Source organism: Centroberyx gerrardi, chromosome 16, assembly GCF_048128805.1.
Source record: "Centroberyx gerrardi isolate f3 chromosome 16, fCenGer3.hap1.cur.20231027, whole genome shotgun sequence".
Lineage (NCBI taxonomy): Eukaryota > Metazoa > Chordata > Actinopteri > Beryciformes > Berycidae > Centroberyx > Centroberyx gerrardi.
In genome coordinates, this window is record NC_136012.1 from 7,778,534 (window position 1) to 7,801,768 (window position 23,235).

Below are 23,235 nucleotides of genomic sequence, written 5' to 3' on the forward strand. Positions count from 1 at the left end.
GTAAAGTCAGGGTACAAGGGGTTAAATAATCCAGTTCAATCATTTTCAATAATTGTTACAGGTAAGAGTTTTTCAATAATTGTCGAGTGTAAGATTTTTGTTTTGTAAAGCTACCTGTAAAATTTGGGGCTAATTCACTTTCAACTCAACACAGTTTCAGTGATCAAAACAGGGGATATTTATCCTCAGTAATTCCAAGAAGAGCATTTGATGTCAAGTTGGGTTTTTGAGTTTACAAGTAAGCCCGCTCCCTGCATCAACTAAATTGAAGGGGAGCCGAGAGTGGATTTGTCTTTCATGCTGGTGGAAAGTAAAAACTTCAAGGACTGCGTCTGGAGACAGAGGTCAACTCGGTCCCAACAAGGTCTGACCGACCTTGTTGGGACCGAGTTGACCTCTGAAGAGACGGATAAAACTGTTTACTCAAACTGCCTGTGTCTTCTTCAAGATCAGCAGCAAGTGATGTGTGGCATTCACATGCGTGTGAGCGTGTTTATCCATGTGTATTCCTACATGCATGCGTTTGTCACTGAAGTTTGTGTATCATTATATATGCTTATATTATGATGAAACCACCTGCATTGAGATTTTTCTCAATACAACTTGCTGTTATTGCGTTTACTCCATTTTTAGTGCAATCAAGCTAAGACTGCACAGTAATTATGCATAATCATATTCATATATAGCGAAACGCCCACTGAAATAAAATAATTTTGTCCTTCGAATAATTTAGACAAATGATTATGATTAATAATTGTGATCCTAATATCTTCCAAAATACTCGTGGGATGTCATTTTAGTCATAAATATGGAGCCCTAAATCAAGCGATTACCTTCAAATGAGGGTTGTGCGTGCTGGACCTCTTGTACTATCACGAACGGCTCTGTGGCATTTTCAGCAAAGTAATGAATAATTTGGTGTACTCTGGAATTCATTTTTTTTTTTTGGGCTGAAGTGTGTCTGCCTGTGCGCAAGAGAGGCGGAGAGCCGATACCCCCGGAGAAATCACAAGTTGCCCTAACTACAAGTCTCGGCGCGGCCCGGGGCGAAGCCCCCTGAGAGCCAGGAGCGAAGACCGAGGCCCCCGCAAGACCACATCCACCGCCTGGAACGCTCCTGACCAGAAAGTTGTTTCTCCGCACAGTTTGCTCACGCGGGCACGAGATGAAACCGAATGCCTGATGGTTTATCTCTTCATGTGAAGAAAGGGAATTCATAAATTATTCACCCTGTCGGTCTAAGACAGGCGAGAAGCACAAAGACTACTTAAGGTTATAAATGCTTTTAATTCAGTTCAATTTCAAATGCTCTTTTGCCTATCCGCCGGGTTACTAAACATTTTCTGTGGTCTACAGGCTCATAAATAATTTATCTAAATAAAAAGATACAATACACTGGGAAATTGAATAGCAGACAATTGCAATACAAATGGAATTTGATTATCTTTTTGGGGACGCTTTCAGCATCGCTGTGGCAGAAGTTCTCTCGGCAGATGCTCTTCCTTCCCCCTCTCACTAGTGGGGTCTTGCACTGGCACCAAAGTGGCTCTCTGCCTGATAGACAGCCTAATTCATCCAGTCGGTGTTGTTAGAATACCCGGCGGCTGTCTCGGTCTACTCTCTGCCTTGTTTATTCCATTGATATCCTCTCCATCCACCGCTACAGAGAATCGCAGGCCACAAGTTAGTGTTTTGTTATTGTTGTTGCTGGATCACTTCGTACCTCCGAGGTATTTCGCCGGTTCTGTGGAGTGTGTGTGTGTGTGAGGAGAAATGTGTCAGTGTTTGTTATCCAGCTCGGTGGGTCCGTCGGGACCGCCGATCCCCTGTCGCTCCAAGGTGTACGCGCTCCTCTGTCTGTCTGTGTTTGTTTCTCGGACTTGTATCTTTGTGAGGACATTTTTCTCGGTCCTGATGAGAGAACATTCTGATTTTACTGTTGGGATTGGTACCACAAGTGAGGTAAGGATAAGGGTGTGGGGTTGGGAAATAAATACAAGTCTGTGGGATGTCCTTGCAAGCTTAGTAATACCAACTTGTGTGTATGTGTCGGTTGTGGGCGAGCGTGTGTGGGTGTTTTTTTGTGCACTTATGAGTGAGCCAATCCGTGCATTTGTCTTGTCTGTATATTGCATCTGTCTGTTTACGTCTTTCTCTCACCCTCTGCGCCCTTGACCACTGTGTGAGTTCAACCCACAGCTTGTGGAGGGAAATATGAACATGTGAGCGGTCTTACAGTCCACAATCTATCTCATTTCTCTCACAGACACCTTGCAATGTACGTATGGCTGCATGCAGTTCAAGGAACTTGTTGACCTTTTGGCGAATACGCTTATACAGTGCGTGCAAACGCTCTTGACACACTTAACAGTGCGATGTCGCTTTGCATCATCTCATCATCTCTGCTACTGACCATTTTGTTGCACACTGTTAAGTTGATCAAAGAGAAGTGATAAATAATGCACTGATTCACGAGGCAAGGCATCGAAAATTGCCAGATTTAGCTAAAAAGTTGTAGATACCACAGTTGTACCTGTTAAAATAAACAATGTATGTTTGATATTTTCAATCATTTTTAGTCATTAATTAATTTCAGTACATTTCGGTGTCCCAGAGAATTGAAGTTTGGATAAATGGCATTGTCCTAGATATTATTTATTGGAAGCCTGTCTGAGAAGTACGCTGTGATCCCATTTGTTGCAGTGAATGAATAAAATTCAAACTCAACAGACAGACACTTGAGTATTTGAGTATACATCTTTTTGTTGGGTGTAGAATAATATGAGTACAATAATTATGCCAGTGGGCTTGAGGCTAGATAATGGACTGCAGTAGTGAATGGCCCGCATAATGACTCTTAAGCACTCAGGGCATTGTTGTTCAGAGCACAGAGGTGGAGATATAGCTGCACTCACATTTACCGTATGCGTGGGCGCACACACACACACACACACACAATCACAGAGCCTATAGACAAACGTGCCATAGTGTCTCTGTCTCTCTGACAGCCACACACATACAGCATATGCAGAAAAGCATTTCTATCTATATACAGTACATTTCCTTGACTGTTTCTCCTTCACACGCAGCCGTCCCAAGCAGTTACTCTAAGATGGACACTTATACACTCCCCCGTTCGTTATATTGATCCATGCTTACACAAGCATTAGCACTCACTTAGAATGAGAGGCATGTCTTCACTCAAAGTCAGGAGCACAGAGCATAAACACATCCGTACACACACACACACACATGCATACATACACACACACATGTAGTCACTCAATCTCGCTTGGTCATTCACACACAGAAACACACGCCAACACACAAACCTACAAACACATGCGTCTGCCCTGGTGAGCTGGCAGATCCTTTCCAAATGGTAGAATTGGAGCGTATAGGCGCTGATGTATTCATCCAGTGTGTCTGATTTAACGAGGTCCGCTCTGTCTCGTCATAAATCATATTAATAATGTGAGGTTCACATTGATTTTTTTTTTTTTTTAGCCATCACAGTGCATTATATGATATCTCCAGCCTTTGTTTCTTATTTAATGAACCCCCCACACACACACAGACAAAGAGAACTCGTGAAACTGCTTTTCCTTTTAGAAGTCTTTATTCATCTGCGTAGAAAAAAAGACGACGGACCAATAAATGGAATAGCATTTTGCGCCCATTTTTCGGTTTATACATAAGAGTGTTTTCATTATCACTTCTGAGGGCGACATTTTTAAAGGAAAAGGTTTTTCTAAACAGAATGAAAGGAGGCTTCGGTGCTCTTTAAAAAAAAAAAAAAACAGACAAAATTACTGGTACACAGTAAAAACAGGCTGGAAAAGAGAAAGAGAGGTACTGAAAGTAAGAGTGGGTTTCAACACTTACAGGCTCTATCTAAACCAACCCCCCCCCTCCTCCTCCCCTCTACTGCCTGGTTATTCTTTATTTTCTCTCTCTCTCTACCTCCTCCCCTCTTTTCATCTCTGGCTGTTTATTGTTAGCGCTGTATGCATTTCCTTTGAAGTTCCTACTCTTAAGGTAGGCCTATATCAGTGGGGTCAGTGGGAGGCAGTCGGAAAGCAGATGCCACCTTTCTTTCCCTCTGCGTGTGTGTGTGTGTTAAACTGCACAGTGTTGCGGTCAGGCTGTGATCCCTGATAACAGGACTGCGTCTATGTTATAGTATCTAAGGCCTATGGAACTGGAGGACAGGCCCTGAGTCGACTAATGTTTACCTCAAAGAATCGGATCAACTTTGAAATCTCAGCAGCGTTGGATGTGTTCAAGTTGAGAATTAATGGTTTGTTATTTTCAAATAGTAGTTTGACTTCAACTTAAAATGCCCAAATTTAAAATACACTCATGTATTTTGATGTCTTCCAAAATTATGAGTGAAAACAGTAACAACTATTGATCTTTTGGGGTTTTTTTGACGACGCTGTAGGAGAGATCTGTTGTTATGAAGCGGTTTCAGCAGAGAGAGCAATTAGACTGGAATAGTTCTTCTGAACCCCGCCGAAAAATCTGTTGCTGCTAAAACTCATTTTCGGTTTATTAAGTTTAACCAGCCTAAGTTACTATTATAAGACGTATGATGAGATTACTTTTAGTTCATTTGCAGGAGTAATCTAATCATGAGACCAGCTGCAAAATAAATTAGCCAGATAGTCTGGGTTTTTTGTAATTTTTCTAATTCTGAGAAAGAGATATTTAATTGCTTTCCTCTCAAACCAGTCATTTGTCTTTTGGACTTTGCAATCATTTTACTTTCTGATATCTTTCTCTGATTGTCTTGCCATGCCTCTGTTTCTCATATCGGCCTACTGGCACTCTGATAGCAAGATACGTGATACATAAAAGAGACTATGTTTTAATGAAGATGCAAGGTGGAAACTAACTAAATATTGTGTCAGTGGTGATGATGTTTGATTAATAATGATCATCACCTTTGTTCCGATGGACACATCAGACCTTGAAGGAAGTGTGCAGTGTGTTTTCCCTCAGGTCGTTGCTAAGGCGGTAGTGGATATGTTACGGGTAAAACTTGAGCCATTCTTTGGATGATGATGTCAAATTATTCCAGTTGTCACCTCTCTTCCTCGCTGGCTCCCCGCTCGCCCCCCCCGCCCATCTCGATCCCCCATCTTCTTTTTCTTTTGTCTGCCTCTTTACCTCCTGCCGCTGCATCTGTCACCCGCCCCCCCCTGCTTTTTCTCGCTCATCTTCCTCCATTCTCTCCTCCTCTTTCCTGGCTCTCTGCCTCAAGCCAACACACCTCTCTCAGCGTCTCCATTCCTCCCAAAAGGGTCCCCCTCTCTCCCCTCGTCCCTGTTATCTACTCTTCTTCCCGCCCTCCATCCATCCATCTATCCATCCATCTCTTTCTCTCTCTCCCCCTGTTGTCTCTCATCCTCTGTCTCTCTCTCTCCCTCTCATTAGTTTCCCCATGCTGTGGTTTGTGTCTCCCGTCTCTGTCAGAACTGTTATCACTGCTGTCAGCTCCCTTGGCGAGAACAAAGTCGTCCTCTGCTCACGGCACCACAAAAGACACGAGAGAAATAAAAGGAAAGAGCCTCAGCCAAAAAAAAGGGGGGGGGGAGGAAAAATTAAAAAGGAGGGGAGAAAACCAGAGGAAAGGAGGGGGCCTAGGAACACATCTTTTCATGTCAACCATGATGCATTGTCATCTGTGGGTTATAACAACCATCGATTTCTCTCTCTGTCATCCCTTTATCTATACAGCACAGAGCTTACAGTTGGTTGGAAGATATGAGAGCTATCTCTATACACATCAAGTGCCTTTTCCTCATATTATAAATATATCTCCTGCTAAATCAGCTAAGCCTAGTATATCAACCTCAAATAAGTTACTGTGTATTATTATGAGCTGAGAAGAACGGTAGGTTTGAAAGACATTGAGATATCCAAAAGAGAAAACATAACCATTTATAACCATAAGTAGCATTGAAACACAGGTCTACTGTATAAAGTAATATACAGTAGTATATTATAATATAGTAGGACTGACTGTTACTTCTGTCACTCAATAGCATTGTCCAATCAACATAGCTGAAATCAGTCTTTTCTACTTAGCAAACCAATCAGAATTGAACCAGCAGAGGCACAGAGGGTACTTTGGAAACCAAGGACAAAATGGCCACTGGCCTAGGGGTCGTCATCCTTACAAATGGCGCCTGGCAACGGTGGCATAGGGAGCGTGTCCCTGTGTCATCACGTGTAGGCGTAGTCTATGTCGGGGATGCCACCCTCTCGGTAACCGCGGTTAGTACCGTAACCGACATGGTGGTGACCGGTTTGGCTGAGGATGGTGCCGTTGAGGCTGCCTGCTCCGTGGCTGCTCCGGTAGGTCCCGTTGGCGTGGGAGGAAGAGGAGGAGGAGGGGAAAATGGTGTGGATGTAGGTAACATCCTCCAGCTTCGGCTGCAGGGGCTGATGGGCCATGGCTGTCATCTGGAAGCCTGCGGGAGGGGCCCTGATCTCTAAGATAGAAGTGTCCTTCTTGGTGCCCGACTCCACATAGTCATCATAATGTTTTCCGCCTCGACTCCTGCCGTACGAGCCGGATTCTCCCGACATGTAACCCGCCCTCTGTCCATACCAGCAGAAGATGCCGAAGATCAACAGCAGGCTGACCAATGCCGTGGCTCCCCCTATGATCCCAGCCAATGGCAGGGCTGTTATCTCTGAGTCCTGCCCGTCCTTATCTGACCCCTCCCCTCCTGCGCTGACCAGAGCCTCTCCTGTCTCTATTTGAGCGCAGGCCGGGGCCGAGTCTTTACTGTCTGTGTCCATGCTGCTAGCCCGAGACGAGCCCGCACTGGCGCCCCCTATGGAGGGGTCCTGACGTAGCGGCAGGAGGCAGATGAGGTAATGGGAGCGAGGGGTGAGCTGGGTAAGGAGGTACTGCTGCCTCTCTCCGGGAACCAGTGTCTCTGTGATGGAACCCAGGGCCGCGCTGCTGCCCAGCCTCAGCCACGACAGGCGGAAGGAGGGCGCCGGCCGTGGGCACAGCCAGGTCACCAGCACGCTGTCTGGGGAGAGAGGTTTTACAGTCAGCTCCAGGGCCTCCCCGGATACCTGCCCCCCTTCCCCCGGAGGCAGGGGCATCACCAGGCCCGGCCGCTTGGCCCGCAGGGTAAAGAGGGAACCTTGGGTGGGGACCAGGAGGGAGGTGGTGGTGGTGCTGCCGTGGGGGGCCGGAGGCACTGCTTGACCCCCTCCACCACCATCTCCACCTCCTCCGCCTTTTTCTGCCCCCACCCCAGCACTGGGCCCAGCAGGGGGGCCCTCACACTGCTCCATCAGCCCGGTCAGCTCTCTCAGAGCCTGGCCCCGTACAGCCTCGGGCCCCTGGCACATCAGACCCCTAACTGTCACCGCTGACCCCCGGCCGTGCAGCCAGGCATGGAGCCAGCGAAGGTTGCAGCCGCAGTACCAGGGGTTTCCTCGCAGCAGCAGCAGCTCCAGGCCCTCTGTGTCCTTCAGAAGACCCCGCGGGAGGCTGGTCAGGTTGTTCCCTGACAGGTCCAGCCTCTGCAGCCGCCGCATCCCGTCTAGCGCCCCCCTCGGCATGTGGGTCATTCCGTTGTCCTGCAAATGGAGTCGCATGAGGTGCGCCGAAGGCAGGTTGACAGGCGGCGCCTGCAGGGCATTCCGGACCAGCGAAAGCTCGGTCAAGTTGGAGAGACGGGAGAAGGTGTCATCTGCGATGCGTGTGTTGGCCAACAGGTTCCCATCCAGGACCAGGCGTCGGAGGGAGGAGAGCCCTCGGAAGGCATGCGTGGGTATGGTGCTGATCCGGTTGTCGTCCAGTCGCAGCTCTTCCAAGGATGCTGGCAGGCCTGCAGGGATGCTGGACAGGTGGTTTCGAGAGAGAAACAGCAGGCGCAGCCGCGGAGTCCCAGAAAACGCTCGCTCCTGGATGCTAACTGTGGATATGGAGTTATCGTCCAGGTGTAAACGTTCTAGCAACGGTAGCTTGGCCAGGGAGGAGCGCGGTAACGTTCGTATATTGTTGTCCTGCAAGTGGAGCTCCCGTAACGAAGGCGGGAGGTGTATAGGGAATTCATCCAACTGGTTGGCATACAGGTAAACCACCCGTATGGAACTGCTGCGTTCCAGTGAGGGAGGCAGCCCAGCGTTGCTCAGCCGGTTGCTCTGCAAGTAGAGGATGGCAGCCGTTAACGGTAGTGGAGGAATTATGCTGAGGCCGCGGTCGTTGCAGTAGACAAAACCCTCATCGCAGCGGCACACCGAGGGACACACGGCGCCCTCATCCCCGTCGCCCGTCTCCATGGCAATTGCCGCCGCCGCCAGCTCCAGCATCTCAGCCAATAAGGTGAGGCACAGGAGGAGCAGGAAGAGCCAATCGCGGAGCTCAGCAAGACTCTCAGCCGCCATGGTGTTCTAGAGCTCCTGATGGAAAGAGAGGGAATGGGAAAACGAGTTAAATCGAGAACAAAAGCTGTAGCTCACTGATTCTAAAATCAAGGGAAGAACGACTCAAAGGCAAGAGCTCTGGCAGAAGGAGAGAGAATGGGACTGAAACAGTTATTGCAAGGCAAACCACACATAGGCCTAATTACATACGTCTCCAAAATTGCTTGAGTAAAGTGTAAAGTGGTATTTTCCACATGCTGTTTAGAGTGATATTTTATCTCAAAGTGGTAGGAGATTTGGGTATTGAATAGTCAGACGTAGTTTAGGGGGCTGTCCGATATTATATGGGTCAGTCCGACCAAGCAGAAGAAAAACGGACAGTTAGAGGGAGAGAGAGAGATGAGGGGTGGAGTGAGTGGGCGAGGGAGATTACAAGAATCAGAGAAAGCAAGGGGCGACAGAGATGGAGAAAATTGGACAGTGACAGTTGCGGGGAAGGAAAATGAGGGAGGGAGAATTTTTTCCGGGGAGATTAACTGAAATGGAGTGAGTGACATGAAACTAAAATGGAGGAGAGAGTGGGGAGAAGGAAATCAGATTAATTGCCTGCAGTGTTGTTGATAGCCTGGAAGACAACAGAAGTAGCAAACTTGTTCTGACTGCCCTGAGTCTAACCTTCAACTGAAATCACAAATGGGATACATGTGAATGGGGTTCTAGAAATGCAGGTCTTCACGGGTTCCTGTACAGTCAGAAACAGCAGGAGTCTGATTGAGGTTAGGAACAAAACATGCGCACGCACACACACACACACACACACACACAGACAAGCACACATACAAATAAGCAAATGCCCATATACACAAAGTGTACACATGAACACAAGGTCTCAGTACAAGCTGACATGTATAATGTATGTTTTCTCTTTCAGTTGTTATTGTTCGTGAAATTTGTATAAATTATTCAGGGAAACGGTCCTGAAATCCCAAGAAATGTTTTAGCGAGATGTTTTACAGAGAGGCATTTTTCATAAACATTAATACGTTCCTTGGTCGACGTTTTATGACTTGTCTTCTAGCGCATCCTTGACACCAACATCAATAACGCAAATTTACAATTCAGATAAATAAAATGATCTCTGTGCACCCACATGCACGGTGCACTATTTATAGAATATGAATAATGTACAGTAGTGAAAGTTGTGAAGATTACATTGTGGCACACTCTTGTTTGAATCCTTTCTTTCGGGTAGCCCGGGGCTGGAAAATGTGCCCTGACATGAAATGCCTGACGTGATTTGACAGCACATTTGATAAACAAATCCTCTAAAGGCAAGGTTTTTTTTTTCCCCCTCTGCGCATGCATGTGTATGTGTGTGTGTCTGTGTGTGAACTCAATACTAGATGCAAAATTGCCCCTTGGCTGCAGTCAAAATCCATGCAAAGCAAACAAGAGATGGCAACAATAGAAGAGAGGGAGGGAGTGAGGCGAGCAGACAGATGGAGAGTTGGACAGTCAGTCAGAGGAGGAAAGGGGAAATGAGTTCCTGGCAGTGAAGACGCAAATCAGTATCAGCTGAGTTTGCTGCAAAAAAGAGGAATGGCTCCAGAAATTGTTTGGCTGTTTTTATGTTTTCTGTGTGATAGGTGTATAAATAGCTACATTATGTATACCTGCACATTCTTGTGTGTGCCTCTGTGTGTGTATGTGAAAGAGATCCTGTATCAACAGCAACCATCTCCTCTCTAAGCTCAATACAAGCAGTGTTTGATACGTCTGGGTGAAAAAGAGTGTATATGTGTCGATATATGTGCATGTATGCGCATGCAATTCTGCATGGACCCACGCGTTTTATTTCTGTTTTTTTTTAGCACAAAACTGACTATTTCCAAGCATTGCCAGTATTTGAGAGAGGGAAAGAGGGAGAGAGGAACACACACACAGACACACACACACACAAACACACAAGAGGGAGTGTCAAGGTGGGAGCTGAGACCATATTGGGAATGCTCTATGAATATCAACTAGCATATGCTTCAGTGCCATACTACCCCCCATTCCCTTTCATAAACATCCCTTTGGCACAAACCTGTATGTGTGTGTGTTTTGCCTGCTTGCCAGGTTTTCCTATCGACACGTCCTCTTAATGATCCTTAGATTTTCTGTCTGCTCCCCTCCCTCGCTCATTCTCTCACTTTCTCCAACTGTCGCTCTCTCCTCTGCCACCCTCCTCTCTGCATCTTTATCTCTTTCATGCTATCTCTCCCTCCCGCCCGCCCACCGCCTCCTTTCCTTTCATAATCTTTCATTATATCCACTCTCAGGTTTGTTTACAGAAGTGTCCGTGCAGTCGTCCTCCTCCTCCCCCCTGTCTCTCTCTCTCTTTTTCTAATCCTCTTTTATCGTTTCCTCTCCGCTCGTCTGTTGATTCCCTCGTTCCGTTCCTACACACTGAGATTGGATCAATCAGCCCCGGCTCTGTCCTCCTGCTCAGACCTCCTCTCTCCTCTCCTCCCTGGCGACTAGGTTTCTCTTTTTCATTTAGATTTGGACCCCCCACCTCTTCTTTTTCCCCTCTCTCTTTCTCTCTCCCTCTCGGCCTCAGCTTTCTCGCCTCCGCATTCGCCTTCCTCTCCCTTTGTGGTATTTTTTCCAAACGTTTCAATCATGTTCTGAAATAAAAGCCTTTGTTGGAGTACAGAGCCAGCGTGTGTTTTTTTTTCTATCATGTAGCTGAAAGCAAAGATGTAAGCGCGGTGCTCGTCAATCTGGTGAATGTAGAGAGAATATGTGTGTGTGTGTGTGTGTGTGGATAAAAGGTTGAATCGACCCGGGGTGTGAGTGCCGAGGGCTTGCTAACCTGCTCAGTCTCTGTGCCTTTCACGTCCGCTGCAGCTTTGTTTTTCTTGGATCAAGGATTCGTGCAGAGGAGTATTTGTGTGTGTGTATGTATGTGTGATCGAGGCTGTCGCTGTGGATCTCTGTGTGTGTTAGAGCGGTTTCCCGGTCCTCTTCCAATGGTTCAGAAACGTAGCCTCGTTCCTTGGGGCCGCCGTATCTCCCTCAGCTTGGGTGAATGATGATGAGGATGATGATAGCCTGTACTCCAGGGCTCCAAGAGGAGTAACACCAGCATGGCTCAAAGCCGTCTCGCCACCCACATTTGTGTGTTTGTGTGTGTTTCCCACTGCCAAGCTCTCTCTCTCTCTCTCTCTCTCTCGCTGTCTGTCTGGGTAAAGGGCTTTTAGGCCTGCCAACTCAAGTCATCTTCAGCGAGTGTCCAGAGGCCTAATTCTGAAACCGCCGCTGCACACCCAACGCTAGAGAGTCGGACAGACAGTCAGAAGATGGTTGAGGGCTCAAGGCTCCTTCTTCGAAGTCAAAAGCAATCCTGGATACTCATGCAAGCAATAGGTCATGCAAAAAAACAGCACTGTGCTGTGTTACGCTTGTTTTCAATAGCCAGGTCGTGGCTTTAATTAACAAAATTAGCCACAGCAGCAGGTACAGATGCAGTGAGATTTCCACAACTCTGAAAAGCCAAAAAGAGTCCTTATGGAACTTGGATCTATTATTAGTAGTGGTAGTATTATAAGGATTATTTCAACATACGTTTCACAGTTCAGTGAGGGTAATGAGTTGGGTTGGACGCTGTGATGGACAGGTTTGCCTGTGGGCTAGGGTGTGGTGTGGTGAAGGACAGCAGGGTTCAGGGAGAAAACCTTTAAAAAAAAAAAAAATCAAGGTCTCTGGTCCTGCAATCGGTTCTCTGTCCTTCCCTCTCTATTTCTGTCTCACTCCCCACTGTTAAATGTTTGATCAGTCTTTTTCCACTTCACGGAGATCGTCTTCAGAGGCAGCAAAGCCAGCTGAGCGTGTGTGTGTGTGTGTAGTCCGCTCTGAGCAGAACGATGCTTGCCCGTCACGTGGCTCAGCGCGGGGAGTCCTCCCAAAGGTTGAAAGAAATGGACAGCTGTCCAGGAAGCTAAAGGTGCGTCTCACTGGCGTTCGGTCCAGTAGGACTGCTGGCCGAGTGTTAGAGAGCGCCACCCTGTGGAGAGAGCAGATGAGATCAGCGTTAGCATTAGCAATTGGGGGTACAAGGGTATGGTATGGGATATCAGGCTGACTCATGGCTAAAACAGGGTATCTGAGAATTTTACAACTACTAAAATCCAATACTGAGAGCCATGAGTAATACATCAGAAATCAAAACAAAGTGCGCACATTGAAGGATGTAAGATAAGAAAAAATACATCTCTTAATTTTTTATCCATTGACGTCAAACTAAAGGTCTAAGTCTGTATTTTGCCTAGTGAACATAATGGATTGGAATGGTAATCAGAATCAGCCAGTGTGTAAAGTATGTTGTTGGCAGCAAGTGTTGCTGACGATCCTGAACAGCAATGCTTTGAAGTAGGGATGTTAATGATTAATCGACGATCGATTAATCACCGTTAATAATTTGATCGATCAAGCATATATTAATCGATAATGTACGTTATGTGCTATTTCTAATTTTTTTCGGAAATGATTTACCGCCACAATTTAACTTTCACCGCCTATACAGAGGAAGAAGAAAGCCAAGCAAGCGGGCGGAAGCATTACACCCGAAAAGACAACAGTGTTCATTGTAAACATTGTAATACAAAGTTGAACCACCTCTACAAGCACAATGAAAGAGAATGCATTCCCCCGGCTGGCGAAGTTGGCGCGACACTATTTGTGCCTCCCGACCCGGGACAGCTGTTCCCCCGGAGCGTGTGTTTCAGCGGATGGACTGACTGTAACCGCTGCGCACTGGACTCATCCCTGACCACGTAGATACGCTCTTATTCTTAAATAAACCAGTAGATTGTCGTGCCATTGTTTCCAATACATAAACTGTGGCAGCGCCACAATATCGGCACGGCCGGCACAACATAAACAGTTAATCAATGTATAGAAATTGATCTAAATCGCTCTGTAATGCGTCTAATGTGCGCATCACGTCATGTCTGTCATTTGGCGATGCAGTAGCTCTGTACTCAACCTGACAGTCCGTCTCCCGTTCTGAAAACGTTCGTAAAAAAATATAAAATTCCACAATTTCTCCGAACTCGCATGTGTTGTAACGGTAAAGAGTATTCGGAATTTTCCTAACGTTTATTCGCGTCGCTCTTGGTGTGTAAAGGCCTTAACTTGATACTTTTCAATCAGACAATTCTAACGCTGTTCAACACTCAGAAAGTTAACATGAGTGCAGTGCAGAGACTTCATTGCATATTCCACCAGTTGGGTTCCGTTGGACACAATGTAAAGACAATTTAAAGTAATGAACCCTAAAGAAAGTACATTTTCAGCCTGTGGGAAACACTGACGTCTGTTGTTGGGGGTCCCGACTCTTTTGAATTATGCTTGGTTGAGTAACTTGAGTAGGCCTAATGACAGGTGTAAAAACACGCATTTTGTATTTTCTATGTCAAAAGCTGTTTTTTACATAATGATTAATCGATTAATTGGTCATTAACGTGACCGACAATCGATTAAGGAAATTTCTGAAAATTTGCATCCCTTCTTTGAAGCAATTGATTTGACTGCTTTTCAAACTTTTAGCTCGGCTGTTTTGCTTGAATTAAATTCCTGTGTAGGAATCCTCCGGCGTTTCACAATTGTAAGTGTAAAACTAACAAGGCTGAGTGCATAGAATTTAGTCGAAACTATTTTACTGAACTCCATAATGAGGATGTATAAAGACTGAAACTGAAGCTGACATGCAGCCTGAAGATACATTTAATTTGGTCGACTGACATACTGCAGACTGAAACCCTTCTATGTCTCCAGAAAGTCTTAAAAACAGACTTGTTTTCTCATTAACAGTAATGTATTCTTGTGGAATCATACAATGAGTTGTGAATTAGAAACTCACTTGGGACACAAAGGTAACTAAGGTAATAAGATAACTATCTAAACTTTCAATTCAAGTAAACAAAAGTTAACAACAAAAGTTAAAATATCCAGTCTTCATAGTTCATTAAATATAAGTTTTGAGACTTCACTCGTGTTTCTAAGTGTTAAAAAAGCTAATATTCTCTTGTTTAGCTAATCCAGATGATATTGTTAAATAAACTAGAATTTTTTCAAGAAATTTAACAGTACTTGAATTGTTCAGTAATCTCACAAATTAATCATTAACTTACTATTTCAACAATTTTACTGCAAATTTAATCAAATATTGGCACAGCTGCTCACATGAAATTAGTTTATTGCAAAAATAAAACGGTGCTTTTAAATTGAGGTAGCCATTACTGCATAAATGATGACGAGTGCTTTTGTATTTTCTATTTTTTATACCAGCTTTCTGGAAGTGTCGCTAAAATGTAATGTTGGACTTTAGTGTTGGCACTATATGGAATACTAAAAAGTACAGGCTAAATATTTATCCCCATCAGAATGGTTATACCTTTTAAAATTAAGTACCTCGTGAAACTACTTCCTGAAGGTCAAGGCTGCATATGCACAGCGCTGAGCTCCCATCGGACACAAGCCTCCCATTAAGGTAACTCCATGTTTTATATCTGTTTTTTCCACACAAAGCTTCGAAGCTTTCATTAACCGCCACGCGCTAAGTGCCTGAATCTTGTGTGCAGTATCAAACCCCCCAGTGAACATTGGCTTTAGAAATATAAGGTTTTCATCAAGCATACTGAGTGTACAGAGACAGATTCATCAAGGCCATTAACTGCTCCGCTGCTCGCATTCGCCAGTTCACTTCATCCCAGAGTAAGTAGACTACATAGCCAACCGGGAAATTATCATGCAGTTTGCTTAAACACAAATAGAGACAAATAGAGCCATCCTCATTTTCATTTTCAAAGGACACATGCTATAGCTGAGAAAACTGGCTGAACTGGCTTATGTGTGTGTGTGTACATGTATCCTTCAAGAGTGTGTATGTTTCAAAACTCCTAAACATTGTGCGCCATATATAATAAAGTCATGATTTCTGTGTGTGTGTATATGTGTGAGGGCGTGCACTTGTGTGATTGGTTTGGTGTTTTAAATGGGTCCACAAATGGAAAGGAATGTGGTAAACTGGGTGTGCAGTTTAGCGGGGTAGTTAGGTGGTTGGTGTGTGGTGAGATAAAATGTCCTTTTATAAAACACTCCAGCTTGATAGCCAGTTTGTGGCATAGTAAACTGATTTATATGTCCAGAGTGCGGCTAACGTGTAATTATATGGGACAGAATGCTAAATAGACAGAGATTGCAAAACTAGATGTATGCATGCTTGGTGCTGTATGACGTTTTACATTCCAAAACGCTGTGGCCATTATCCCTCCATCCATTTGTAATTCATTGATCAATATTTCAAGATTATTCAATCCACCACCTCAAATATGTTAGTATTTTGGAGGCTACAGCCTTAACATAGCTACTAAGTCTAATGCTTTTGTGTGTTTTTCTTCGATCAGTAGTCATTAGGAGTAAGTGTCACTTTTACTAACGGTTGATCTCTCAGTTTGAAACAAGGTCCTTGGTTATAATATCTGGTCCAAAACTAGCCTTACTCTCTGCACTCCTATTATCTCGGCGTACCCAAGGCAAAATGTCTGCATTGGACAAGATGTGAATATTGAACATCCGCAGCATTTCCACAGCCCATTGCCATTGCCCATTAGACACCAATTTGTGAAGCTGTTTCTGTATAATGTCTAGGCTGTCCTTAAAATTCTTTGTGATGAGTTTTGTGTAATAAGTCTAGCTAAGGGAGTGGGACGGACGGGAGGAGGCAGAGAAAATAGGTAGCATTAGGGAGAATGTATTAGAACACAGGAGGTAGGCAAGAGCTAGACACTAGTCGTTTGGGAGAAAGGAGCATGTGAAAACGATGGTTGACAGCGTTTAAGAAGGTTACAAGAAGGGTTGGAAAGTATCTAAGTACTTTTACTCAAGATTGTATTTAAGTACATTGTTGGGGTGCTTGTACTTGGCTTGAGTATTTTCATTTTAGCAAACTTTAATCCTTTACTCCACTACATTTGAAAGGAAATTATATTACCGATATTACATACCTCTGGAATATATCCATGGACTGCATTTATTACTTGCATTTATTTGCATTATTTGCACTGTCTCTATTGTCTCTATTGTTGTATATTATGCACATTACCTTTAATTTATTTTAGTACCTATTTTCTTTTACTACCTTGTACTTGACACATACTTGACTTCCGTGGCATTGTCCACCATTTGCTGCTGTGGCACCTGGATTTCCCCAAGGGGATCAGTAAAGTGCTATCTTATCTTATCCTATCTTATCTTAAATATCCCACTTATTACCAGACTACATTTACTGTATCTAACACCTGCAAGTACCGGTTACCATTAAGAAAAAGATTTCACAAAGCCTGTGAAAGGTTTATGGATACACTTTTGACTTGGAGCCAGTCATCTTTGAGAGTAAGCAATCAAAGCAAGCATCAGTGGATCACCAACAACTTAAGCCTATTGTATAGAGCTTGATGCAGGGATGACGTAACACTTCTACTACTGAAACATCTGGACATTGTGTTGAATGTGTACTTCTAGTTTTGCTAAATACATTTAATATGAAATAATTTAGGATTTTTCTTAGAATAGGTAGAATTTTGAAATGGTTCTTGCTTTTCCCACAATGCAATTCCGCCAGATTATTTCTTATTTCCTACTTTTGCCTACTTAATTTACCACTAAGGGGAATGAAGTGAATAGCTCCCACACTTTTGGCAGGTGACCCTCATTCTGTGGAGATCGGAACATTTCCAGACTGACCCACATCATTGTGCATCTTTTCTGTTGTGCTCGTTTTTTCTGCGTAACAGCGAGCACAAAGAACGTCTCATTCCTCAGGGGGACAGAAATTACTCTGCTCTTGTGAGCCAGTCAATGACAACTGTGTGGCCCACAGGCACGCTATGTGACTTTCACTGTGGCTTCTGTGCAGTCCAGATGCTATTGCTGTTTTGTTTTCTTCTTTTCTTAGCACATTAACAATCAGATATTACCGACATCTCTTTTGTTTGATGAGGAATTTTTCAAACGAGAAAACGTCAATAAGGGAGGTTAGATTATATTAGGTGAAACTTGAAATGGTCCCTGTGGAGAAATGGATAATACAAGTAATTACAACAATCGAACAAAATGAGAATAACACAACAAATAAATAAAAGATACAGCATCTTCGTTGACAGATTTACAGGTTTGGAGCGGATGTGCGCCACTGAAGCGGTGTGCACCATTTGCTATTCACATTATCAGGTGTACAGATGGAGGAACACGGTCATTGATTTCCTTATGTGAGCAGAACACCGTTACTTTGTGGAAATCTGGAATCGCAGGAATGTGTCTTTTAGTGAGCGTGGCTGCTGAAGCCTGCAGCATAATTCCAGCACTGTGAGTCAAAATAGCGTCGGCTATGCGTTGGCGACTTTTACACATTTGTGTACAGATATGTGTCCAGATGTGCAAATACGTGCTGTAAGCGATTCATGTTATCAGTGTTACAGATGGAGGTAACATATGTGCAGAAATATGTCCAGAGCATTCATATGTGCATTGTTAGCGGTCACCTTGTATAATTTACAGACAGGTAACATACAGAAGCGAGCTGAGGACTACAGGTGTGTTAACCCTCGTAATAACGACTTGGAGAGTAGAAGATGGTTAAGGGACTATGAACAACCAAGATACCTTGAGTTAAGGAGCATAGGGACTAAGTATGTCAATTTTGCCAAAAAATGACCAGAAGAAATAGCCTATATTCTATTTTTTTTTTTCAAATTCCCCTCTAGATGACCTTGTATCTGCATTATCACAAATTTGAAACCGTGTTGCGGGTGGTGGTGGTGGGCAGGGAACTACACAATACCAAATCTCCATTTCTATCCAACTTCTGCTCCGTCGGGCTGTTCAGAATAATTCCGAAAATGGAGAGGAAAGAAAGTGACAGCTGTGATACTTGGCAGTGCGCTGGCTCCGTGCGCTGTAGGGAGCTAGGAGATAGGAAGTGAAGGGAGTAGGAGCTAGGGACTAATAGTTAGGGGGCTGGGGGACCAAAGTCTGAGTACTTTGTAATCATGTGGCTGCCTAACCCCAGTGTTAGCGAGGTTGATGAGCATGCGTCCCTGCTGACACACACTCTCTCCACATCCACTCCGCTGAATATTAATATGGAGGAGAGAATTCCTCCGAGCCCCATTGTCAGACGGCCCTATTGTTCTCTGCTGGCCTCTGCCTCGACGTGTGTGTGTGTGTTTAGCGCGTAAGTCGGTGTCTACATTGTGTGCTTATGCATATTATGCCCGCGTCTTCATCGTGTGCGTGTATCGGCTGCAGCAGAGCAGCAGTTAGGGCGGCAGTGAGGGAGATGAGGGGTGTGTTCGGGGCCCACCATGGCCCATAAAGACAACTGGCCAGAGAACACTTGGACCAGCCATCAGGGCCCCAACATTGGCAGATATTTCACCTACAGGCACTATCTGCAAAATGAACACTCATTAAAATAGCCATGTGTGTGCACACGCAGATGTGTATGCATGCAAATGAGGGTGTGCACGCGTGTGCCCGCACACAGTCAATTTAGAGGCACAGCAAAGATATGGCAGCACAAATACCTCCAATCAAAGCATAATGTGCTGTTTATGATATTTGACTGCAGATGTGTGTGCTCATGTCTACCTGTGTGTTCATACATCTCTGCCTTTGTGTATATGTGTACGCATGTGTGTGTGTATGTCTGTGTAGGTGTGTGCTTATATCTGTATGCATCTGTGTGTACCTGTGTGGGTGTGGGTGTGTGTGTGTGTGTCTGCGTGTGTTTGAGTGCGACTGTTTAACTACCCCGCACACGTAACCTCCCCATCTCTGCCTCCCTGTTTCTCATTTACTGAGCCAGCGCCAGAGAGAAAGAGTGTGGGGAAACGAGAAACGAGTGATAGGGGGGAAGAAAGAGAGAGAGAGAGCGAGAGAGAGAGAGACGGTGAAATAAGAGGCAAAAATCCAGAGAGGGAGGGAGGAGGGTAGAGGGTGATAGGGAGAAATTAAGTGAGGGTGGAGTGAAAGGCAGAGAGGAAGGGAGAGGACGGATGGCAGAGAAAAGGGAAAGATAGAGAAGCGGAGGCAGGAAGATGGGGGAGAGAGGAGGAGGAGGAGGAGAAGGCAGCAGATTTATGAAGCCATTGGAATGTAATTTGGAGGCAGAAATTACTGTCAGCCTGAGCAAGGTTTAAACTCGGTGAAGCCTGAATCCACAGCCTGCCTCTGTGCGTGTGTGTGTGTGTGTGTGTGTGTGCACGCGCGCGTGTGCGTGAGTGTGAGTGTGCGTGTGCGCGACTGTGTGTGGCATGTATCACAGACAAACGGATAGCAAATGCGATGCAGAATAATACTACAGAGCCTCGGTAGTTGCTTGTCATACACATTGAACGCCGTCTGTCACTGTGTGTGTGTGTGTGTGTGTGTGTGTGTGTGTGTGCGTGCGTGCGCACGTGTGTGTGTGCGCATTTTTACTACTCCTCCATGCATGAGCGACGTGACTACACGGCATCGGAACATAACCCAGCATTCATATTTAACAGCTCATATTTCATCTATGCTCCAAGACACACACACACTCGCGCGCACACACGCACACACACACACACACACACACACACACACAGGCACTGTATTCTTGTCAGGCTCTGAAGGCCATGACTCCAGCAGAATAAGCCGAGGGTGTCGGTGTGGACAGAACGAAGGCTGGGGGGAGCAGAGAGAGGGGGGGGAGGGGGGGAGTCAAGGATAGATAGAGCAAGGTAGAGGGGGGAAATGAAGAAAAAGAGAGGGGGAGAGACACTAAGAGGGGCTAAAAAGGAGAGAGAGAGAGGGATGTGACTAGCTTTCTAACACAGAGACACACAGCTTCCATTTAGCATGAGAGGGAGGGAGAGAGAGAGAGAGAGATGAGATGAGGGGAGCGACAGAGCAGGGATAATCAACAAAGATCTGAAGGGAGGGAAAGGCTCCATACGGTGTTTTTTTTTCTAGCTACCATCACTTTGACACTCAGCTCTAACACACACACACACACACACACACACACACACACACCAAGGTTTGGCTTTATTCCTACCACTTATCTCTACTAGATTTCTACTCACTGAGTGATCGCTGAGTGACAGCAGGCAAAACGTTAAATTGTGACAATGGTTACCGGCACGATTTCTCACCAGGAAAAAATCCCTGCTCCGCTCTCAGCAGAGGGACACACGGCGAAAGGCGGAAACGGAAGTCCGCGATTGGCTATATGCAAAATGAGGTGGCGGTTCCCGATAATCTGATTGGACGAAGCGCGGACACTCACGCCGGTTGACCTTTAAGCTAGAGCCTCTTAGTGCATCAACCAGATTTGGAGCAGCAAATATTATCGCCAAAAAAATCATGCACAACAACCCTCTAGTACTTACTTATAGCATTAATCCGCCCCTAACGCTGTTTCAGTCATTCAGAAATGGAACAAATATATTGAGAGAGATGTAACTGTGCTGCTTCTGCACAGCTGCACAGTAGCTTATATGTGGCAATGAAAAGCACTAATATTTTCCTCACTTTTATCCCATATTTGATCCATTTGATGCGACAACCACGGCCTGTTTTTTTCCTTTTTGGAGCCTGGTTGTAAAATGTAATCCACTGTGAAATATCTTTTCTTTGAGGTGTTGCTTTGTCTGCCATTAAAAGCTGACGATTGAAATCCAAAGTAAAGGTTCAGTGAGTCTGCGGGAATGTGAGCCGGCGCTCTCAAAATAATACCATTTTGCTGTTGCACACATGGAGAGAAAAATGTCACAGTGCTGATAAATGTCAAGACAAATGTGTTTAACACAGTCAATAACACTTTGGTATTATCAGCTTCACAAGGCAGATCTGTGCCTGGGTGGTTGTGCGTGACTGGTCGACCAGCAGCTATTCAACTGATCGACCGAGCCGGCTACCCCTAAAATGGACGCAAATACCACACACACACACACACACACAGCACACACATACACACCGTTTTTGAGATCTCTTCTGCACATCCAGAAATAAACACAGACAGTCACTCTCACACTCTCTCTCACACACTCACACAGACGCTTTCTTGCTCTCTTGACCTGTGCACTCTCTCTCTCACACAACACACACACACACACACACGCACACCATCTCCCTCTTCTTTGTTCTCCTAGCCAGTGATAATGATAGCAACACCATATGCACTGTGACAACACTACCTCCCACTTACTCTCTATGGCAATTCACACTGTGCTACAAACAATCTCTCTCTCCATTCCTCTCTCTCGGTCTGTCTCTCTCCACTCCTCCCCACCTCGCATCCTCACTCAGAATAGCGCCGAGGTCAATTATCTCTGAATTTGCTTATAGGCCGACTACTTGAGGCCGCTACGGAGGTGTAAAGTAGCAGCTGTAGATTATTTAGACGCCTTTCAGCATGTTTTCTCTCACATTCGTTCTTCTGTCCTTTATCCTCCTCCTCCCCCTGCTCGCCGTTCTTCTTTTCCTCTTTAGATTCCTCTATTTCTTTTTTGGTGTCTGCCTTTCTTTGCTGGCCCTCCCTCTTGTTCTCTCTGTCCTTCGTCTGTCGCTGGCATCTCTGTCACTCCCTCTGCCTTCGTGCCTCTCTCTCTCTCTCTCGTTTTCTCCTCTCTCTCTCTCGCCACCCCATTCCATTTAAGTTCAGTTTAGTTCAGTTCAATTCAATCTGGTTTATTGGAAGGAATGCTGAGATATTGCCAAAGCATCAAAGTAAAAGATCAACATTTTTACTTTAAATCCTTTCCTCCAAGTGCTGTGTGTGTGTGTATGGGGGGGTTCACTGCCTCGACATTATATGAAGTGGCTAGCTGTGTATCCTCTCTTTCCCTCTACCTCTCTCTCTTTCTCCTAAACAGTAAAGCCAGGACACTACTCCTACTAGCGATAAGAAGAGAGCGAGCCACAGAGAGGCAAGGAGTGCAAATGGGAATTTTCAATAGAGGGGTCCTGAAACCTATTGTCAGGGGGAGAGAGAGAAGATGAAAAAGGAGCGAAAAGGGGTGAAGAGGGAGGGGGAAAAAAAAGAAAGATGGAAGGGAGAGGAGCATAGATGGAGGCGGACAGGGAGACAAAGTGAGCTGTAGAGTTTTTGCCCCGGAGGAAGCCAGTTTCCAAAGAGGGAATGAACAGCAGAGGAGGGAGTAAACGAGACTTTGAGAGAGAGCGCTGTTGGGGAGAGGAGAGGAGGAGAGGAGGGAAGAAGAGGAGGTGGGGTGGGGACTGAGAAAGACAGGAGGAGAGGAGGTGAAAAAGGAGGAGAGCGGAGGGGGGGGTGAGAGAGAGAGAAAGAAAGAGAGACAAGTATTCACGAGAGAAGAAGAGACGAGGGAAAGAGGTGGGAAAGAGAGGCGGAGATGGGTAGGAACACGGTCCTACGCACACACACACACACACACACACACACACACACACACACAGAGTGAAGGTGTTTTGCATAAATATGGTGCGAATAATGAAAATGCTGGCGGCTTCATTTTAAACAGAGCAGCTAATAATTATAACAGTCAGACCTCACACTCTGAGCTACAGAGACAGCAGAGAGATTTGTATGCATAAGCGGTAAATAAACTGTATTATCTCTCTGGGAGCTCTCTGAGGGCTGCGGCCGCGGGTGCTGATGTATTCACAACACCGTGAGTTTGAGTCCCAACTAGTCACACGTTTTCCATATCATACCCCACCCCACCCCACCCCCTCCAGTCTTTCTTGTCATTCTCTATTAGAGTTAGACCAATATGT

At 45.3% G+C, this 23,235-nt stretch overlaps 2 protein-coding genes across 4 annotated transcripts in view; one reads left to right on the forward strand and one right to left on the reverse strand.

The window, feature by feature from the left end:
• macrod1 (mono-ADP ribosylhydrolase 1) overlaps window positions 1-23,235 on the forward strand; it is an 87,780-nt gene that overhangs the window by 12,397 nt on the left and 52,148 nt on the right. The window lies entirely within an intron of this gene.
• On the reverse strand, window positions 6,232-11,389 carry flrt1b (fibronectin leucine rich transmembrane protein 1b). The gene is made up of 2 exons (XM_071927142.1): window positions 11,261-11,389; window positions 6,232-8,436 (listed from the first exon to the last, which is right to left on the reverse strand). The coding sequence occupies exon 2, from the start codon at window positions 8,419-8,421 to the stop codon at window positions 6,232-6,234; it is 2,190 nt and encodes a 729-aa protein (XP_071783243.1). The 5' UTR covers window positions 8,422-8,436; window positions 11,261-11,389.